Here is a 6,703-nt window from a genome sequence, read left to right as displayed (position 1 = left end):
AATTATCGAGTACAACTCTGAAACATCTCAAAGCTAAGGTTAAGTGGGGTATCACCTTATTCTACAAATTTAAAATTAATAATTAATATGGATCGCATTTTCTTCTTTCGGGAATTTGGTAATTGAAAAATTAAATTGTTAAAGTGTTTGAATCATATTTAAAAAAAAGAATTCAATACCATTAAAAACTCCAACACACTTCCAAATTTGTCAATTATAACTCAAAATATCAAAAAAATTTATTATACCCTTACTAACACTTTCACTATTTTCCAAATTAATATGTAAATATTTTTAAACCACGCACATGTTAAGACACCACGGAAGTGAGGTTCTCAAATAGCGTACCCGGAGATCGATCTCGAAACTAATAAGGTACAATAAGCGCATCCCGAAAAGAACAGCCATTGTGACTTAGCATAAATTACAGTTGACCCAAAAAGCAGTAAATGAATGAATTGGAAATACATTTACTGTAACCAATAAATTAATGAAATGGGAATTTATATTGTGGAATACTTTATTGCAACATGTACCAAGGCGACCACCACGTCAAGAGTCGTTAGCGGGTCGCAGTGAGTCCCTCTCTGCTTAATGGAGACAGAAACGTATGCAGCAGAAAGACGATACATTTCCTTCACTTCACACGTTAGTCTCACACGTTAGTCGCGCATGTGCTTGGAAAGAGATGAAAGGAATCGTTTTTTTCTCTGAAAAACAAAAAATAATTAGTCGCTTATGTGGTTGAAATAACTAAATGAAAATGCAATATACTAATCTGAACCACAATCTGATTGTACTACATTTCCTATGTAAATTAGAATATCCTACACCTTGCCGTATTCTGCACGTAGAAAACCCCTTTGGGACGCCGGTGTCCAGAATTGATAAATGTACACTTTGAACTTTACAAACGCATTCGATTACAGGAGCACCTCCAACTATGTCATTCTGTCAGCTCAAACCGAGGCAGGGCACGAAGAAGCTGGGTTGGGCGATGGCGATGAAACACTTAACGGGAAGCATTTTAATTATCCTCTGTCTATGTACAAGTATACGCTTCGCAGCAGCTGACCCAGAGACTTCTACCGTTTGGAACAATTGCGGCAATTATACATATAGAAACGGGAGCGCGTTTCAGCTTAATCTAAACAAGGTTTTAGATTCACTGGTGAACAATGTTTATGCCATCGGATTCAATACCTCTAGTATTGTTTCTCAGGGGGCAAACAGCAATAGCACTGTTTACGGGCTTGTCCAGTGCAGGGGAGATTTAGATTCTTCCGATTGCAGACAGTGCGCATCCACGGCTAAAGCAAATCTTGTTCAGTTTTGTCAAAACACTTCTGGATTGATTCAACTAGACGGTTGCTTCTTGCGTTACGAGGATCATAATTTTTACAACGATATTGAGAGTACGAAGGGGACACCAACTGTTATTCTTTGCAACACTGGGAACAGCAGTCAGCCACAGCAGTTTACAACTGCTGTGAGAGCCTTGCTCTCAAATAGTACCGCTAATGCTCAACAGAGCCCCAAACTTTTCGCTGCAGATTCAGTGGCTGCGTCTCGTAATATATCGCAGACTATATACAGCTTCGCACAGTGTTGGAGAGATCTGTCCCGCACAAGCTGCGGATCGTGCCTGACCTTTGCCCAAGAAAATATATTCAAATGCCAAAGTGGAGCTCTTGGGGCACAAGTCGGATCTCAGAACTGCTACCTGCGTTACGAGGTTTATGAATTTTTCAACGCCACCGTTCTATCACCGCCACCATCGCTGCCACCATCGCCGCCACCAGGGGAAAGTCCTCCCGCGTCCTCTGGTAATTTTGTTTTGTCGAGGAATACACGGGTTTTGTAGGATTTCATTTGTTTCTGCTTAACTAAAACATAGATTACTGGTTACTGACACTTTTGTGTAAATATGCAGCAGGCAAGAAACCTAGCGTCTTGGGTATAAGTCTGGGTGTAGTAGCCGCTACGATTGTATTAATTGCTGTCATAATTCTTTGGAAGTGGAATATTTGCTCTCTTCTGAAACGTCCAGAGGAGATTTATCGAACCGGAGGTCCTGAAATTGCAGCTAACTTATTCATTGTTAAGGATCTAAGACGCTTCTGATTACGTTTTGTGCAACATAAATAAACACCTTGTAATTGTTTTCGCAGGTGGGGAAGAGAATTCTATCCTAGGGCCGAGCATAGCCAATCCAGACCTCATTTTCAATTACGACATTCTGAGAGAGGCTACCTCCAATTTCAATCTAGCGAACAAACTTGGAGACGGAGGTTTTGGATCCGTCTATAAGGTGAGAGCTTAATATCTCTTTCAATTAAATAAATTAGATATTGGGAAATAGCAGCACCTACTAAAATTCAAGAAATAAAAGAAAGAAGAGATTTTGACATTTGTCGATCTGCAGGGGGTTCTCCCAGATGGCAGGGTGGTTGCAGTTAAACGGCTCTATATGGGTACAAGACATGCGGATGCTGAATTTCTGAATGAAGCGAATCTCATCAGTCGTGTTCAGCACAGGAATCTAGTGAAATTGCTTGGTTGCGCAGTTGAAGGCTCAGAAAGGCTACTAGTGTACGAATACCTCGAGAACAGTAGCCTTGACAAGTTTCTATTCGGTATCTACTCGTTCTTAACCCCTGGATGGTTTTTGGATTCCTTTATTTTATATTTATCTTCAGGTAATATATTTATGATCTCTGATGCCTTGCAGATGCAACAAAACGTCATTTGCTTGACTGGAAAGAGAGATACGAAATCATAGTCGGAACTGCACGTGGTCTGGCGTATCTTCATGAGGAATCCCAGATTCGGGTCATCCACAGAGACATTAAAGCCAGCAATATTTTACTGGATGATAAACATAAACCGAAAATAGCAGACTTTGGGTTGGCCAGATTCTTTGCAGAAGATCAGAGCCACGTCAGCACTAGAGTTGCAGGAACATTGTAAGAAGAAGAAAATTTGAAGAATGGAAATTCATCTAAATTTTGCCTTTTTAGTTGGTCTAAATTTTGCCCTTCTAATGAGATTTAATAGGTAAAATTTCAATGAGATTTAATAGGTAAATTGCAAAATGTTTGTAATTTAATAGGTAAAATTTCAATGAGATTTAATAGGTAAATTGCAAAATGTTTGTAATTTTATTTTATTTTATTTTTTGGGTTATTTTTAATATAAAATAAATTTATAAGATATTTTTTAGAAAAAAAAAAGGAAATTAACTAATTTTTTTAGAAAAAGTATGGAAAATTAATTTATTTGGTCTTTAAATTTTTCTTAGTTTTCAACTAATTGTTTTAATAAAAGAGGAGACATGCCCAGAGAAAATAGTGGAAATTTTGGAATGATTTTCTTCAAATTCTAGCAGAAATTTTGGGAAATCTTACATTCAACTTTCAGGATTTTGGATGCCCAGAGATCTCTGGATGAAAGCAATTTCAACGCTCCAATAATCAGTTTTTTTGAAAAAGAAATTCTGTAGATTCAAACTAAAAACAACTTTCCAGGTAAATGTGTGGGTCAAGGAGACAAAGCCATTAATTAATTACAGTACATGAAACAAAACTGGCATATCCAAATAGTGGTAGTCTAACTAGACTGTTCTTTTGCCTTGAAAGTCATGGAAATTCTTGTTATATTTTGAAAAAATATAGCAAGGATTTTTGTAAATCTAAGTTAGAGTTGTTAAACTTCAAGATTTTAGGTGCCTTATATGTTTTTGATGGTGCTGAATCCATTTCGACCATAAAAACATGATTTAGAGTTTACCTCAATAAACTAATCCTATCTAATCTAAATATAGATCATATTATTTTGAAGTGGGTCATGGAAATTTTATAGCGTAAGACACTGTGCAGAGGTCTAATCCTATCAACTAATCCTATCTAATCTAAATATAGATCATATTATTTTGAAGTGGGTCCTGGAAATTTGATAGCGTAAGGCACTGTGCAGAGGTTACATGGCCCCTGAATACGCCTTACGCGGACAGCTGACAGAGAAAGCCGATGTATTCAGCTTTGGAGTGCTTCTACTTGAGGTTATCAGCGGAAGAAAGAATCGGAGTTCGTCTGAAGACATGGAGTTTCTCATCGAAGGAGTATGGTTTATGTCCATGTCATCTTTCGAGTGTCAATTTTCTCAATTCTTTATAGTATGGCATCCCTTGCTAACTAAAGTTTTTATGTTTCTGTTGATATGACGAAGCAGACATGGAGACTATATACAACAGATAGAGCATTAGAAATTATGGATCCCACATTGGAGGGCAGTTATTCCTCGGAGGAAGGGATTAGACTGATCAAAATTGGACTTCTGTGCACGCAAGCAGCTGCTGCGTTACGGCCTTCGATGTTCCGGGTGGTGGCGATGCTGACAAGTGAGACCGAACATCTTCCTACGCCCACACAGCCTGCTTTCGTAGATCTGGATAACGCCGGCGGAACTCACAAATTGAAAAGTGGTAAAGTTAATGATGAGGACAAAACATCAAGCAGTACAGCAACTTCGTCTTCGACACCTTCCGTTATTCACTCTGTAGCTGCCGACCCTACATCCGGCTCTCTGCAGCCGAGGTGAAAATCCGACAATGACTCTGGTATTATGGTATCATGTCCGACGGCATTATCTTCTCTGTCATGTTAGAATGGTTTTTAGGTGGAGAAGTTGTTGATATTTCTGTACGTTCTTCATAGAATGGGCTCAGCGTATTTAGGCTTTCAAACTTGAAAAGTGGTCATTGACGAAGATATTTTGATTCAAACCACCGCCTTATCGTGGGTCAGTAAGCGTTTCTGTTTTATGAAAAAATAGTTGCTATCAATGTTATTGTAAAAATATAAAAATGTGAGGTATGGCTTTATTTTCCACATTTAAAAAAATCATATTTTATTTACTGAATATTAGTTATAAAATTTTCAGACCATGTTTGCTATTAATGTCGATGCAAAATTACATTAAATACAGAATAAGTGACTCTCCCAGAAAACAAATGTGATTTTTTTAAAAAGGTTTCTAACGATTAAATCTCTATTGGTTAAAAGGTTGATATTATAATAATTATTTTAAAATAGGGATATATTTAAAATATATTAAGATAAAATATTTAATGTTTTGAATTTTTAATGTTACGAAGATCACATTTTTTATATTATAATATTTTAAATTTTTAAATTTTTTATTATTATTTAATATGTTTATTAATATAGATTATGTTATTATAATGATATAAATTAAATGATTAGTAAATGTTTTTAGGCACTAATTTATAATTAATATCAAAATATTTATTCTACATATATTTCCATTAATTTGATTTTAAAAAATCATAAAAATTAACTAAATTATAATTGAGTTGAGGCTTCTGTGATCCATATTAAGTTTATGAACGGCTATATTTGACCAGGCAATAGCTCAATTGACCAACTAACTGCTCATCTTGAGTTGGAAACAGCTAGGAGTACAGGACCAAGGGAAAGGAAAGCAATTTAATTAAAAATTAAAATAAGTTAAAGTTAAATTAACTATTTCAAATTTGTTTTAATTTTAGAGTTTAATAAAAAGAAAATCCTATGGTTAGGATTGCTATAAATAAATTTAGGTTTAATATAATAAGAATTTATAATTTAATTTAATTTAATTGTTTATTTATTTATTAATTTCTTAAAAAAATAGAATAAAATAAAATCTTATGGTTAGAATTGTTATTTCAAAGTTTAATATAATGAGAATTTATATTTTAATTTTATATTAAAAAACAAAAAAAATTAAATTCTACTCTTAGAATAGTTATTTTAGAGTTTAATATAAGAATTTACGTTTTAATTTTATTTAATGGTTTAAAAAAAAAACAACAAAAAAAATATTTGAATATATATAACCAAAGAACTATGGTAAAAGAGATAAGGTTAAAGGATAACAAAGGGAACCTAACAAATAAGAAACCAAACTGGAGGGGAAGAAGGGAAGAACACGACTAGGAAGCCACCAACATCTACCAGCCCTCCCAGGAGGTGGGTTCAGACTTCAATTTTTTTTCTCAGTAATAAATATACAATCTGCTAGTGGGAATTAAATGAGTGGGGTTGTATATGTCTATTTCCACACCAAAGTCTAGCGTTTAAGGTTGGTGGAAACATCTATCAGGCCGCCTAAGTGGTCACCTTAGATTTCAAACTTTTCTTCTATGCATCAAATATACAATCTGCTAATGAGAATTAAATAAGTAAAAACTGATGTAATAGAATCCAACAATAAAAATATACAACCCAACTCATTTAATATCTATTAACAAACTAATTATCTCGAAAATTCCTTCCCTATCCTCGGCAGCTGGTACCCAGGCCTGTGAATAACATACGATAAATCTATTTAAATTAAGTTTATGCCTTAAGTTGCACCCAGATGTTCTGTCTGAGCAGATCTTCCCTCGTGTGTTTATCCCTCAATTTACTAGACACTAAAAATATATTATACCTTAATTTGCAAAACACTAAATATATTAATTTGTAAGTTGATCTCAAAGACCTGAATTTTTTAATCGTAACTTGATTGTTTAATAATAAAACTTAAAGTTTAAGATTCTTTCTAAACTTCTGGCATCTTCCAAAACGTTACCTCCCCAATTTATGGCTACAGTTTTGTCCATTCCATGAATGTGGTTGCCAAAAGTTTGAATACCATT

The 6,703-nt window shown here is 34.7% G+C and overlaps 1 protein-coding gene across 1 annotated transcript; it reads left to right on the top strand.

Annotated features, from left to right (window-relative positions):
- Positions 1-852: 852 nt before the first annotated feature.
- LOC149237177 (cysteine-rich receptor-like protein kinase 2) lies at positions 853-4,816 on the top strand. Its single transcript, XM_089366771.1, has 7 exons — positions 853-1,826; positions 1,934-2,071; positions 2,172-2,311; positions 2,426-2,636; positions 2,732-2,966; positions 3,976-4,120; positions 4,231-4,816. Exons 1-7 carry the CDS (start codon positions 944-946, stop codon positions 4,597-4,599), a joined length of 2,121 nt encoding a protein of 706 aa, XP_089222897.1. The 5' UTR covers positions 853-943; the 3' UTR covers positions 4,600-4,816.
- The last annotated feature ends 1,887 nt before the right edge of the window (positions 4,817-6,703 follow it).

The sequence above is a fragment of the Pinus tabuliformis genome, chromosome 8, assembly GCF_031772625.1.
Source record: "Pinus tabuliformis cultivar Carrire ecotype Pingquan chromosome 8, CPIR1, whole genome shotgun sequence".
Lineage (NCBI taxonomy): Eukaryota > Viridiplantae > Streptophyta > Pinopsida > Pinales > Pinaceae > Pinus > Pinus tabuliformis.
The sequence above is the reverse complement of the archived record's forward strand: the minus strand, read 5'-3'. Positions and strand labels throughout refer to the sequence as shown.

What these genes read in the sequence shown, in the direction of transcription:
- LOC149237177 (XM_089366771.1), top strand. Translation starts at nt 944, where the DNA reads ATGTCATTCTGTCAGCTCAAACCGAGGCAGGGCACGAAGAAGCTGGGT. An exon ending in AAGTCCTCCCGCGTCCTCTG is followed by an intron (nt 1,827 to 1,933) that starts GTAATTTTGTTT and finishes GTAAATATGCAG; the next exon opens with CAGGCAAGAAACCTAGCGTC. An exon ending in CCTTGACAAGTTTCTATTCG is followed by an intron (nt 2,637 to 2,731) that starts GTATCTACTCGT and finishes GATGCCTTGCAG; the next exon opens with ATGCAACAAAACGTCATTTG.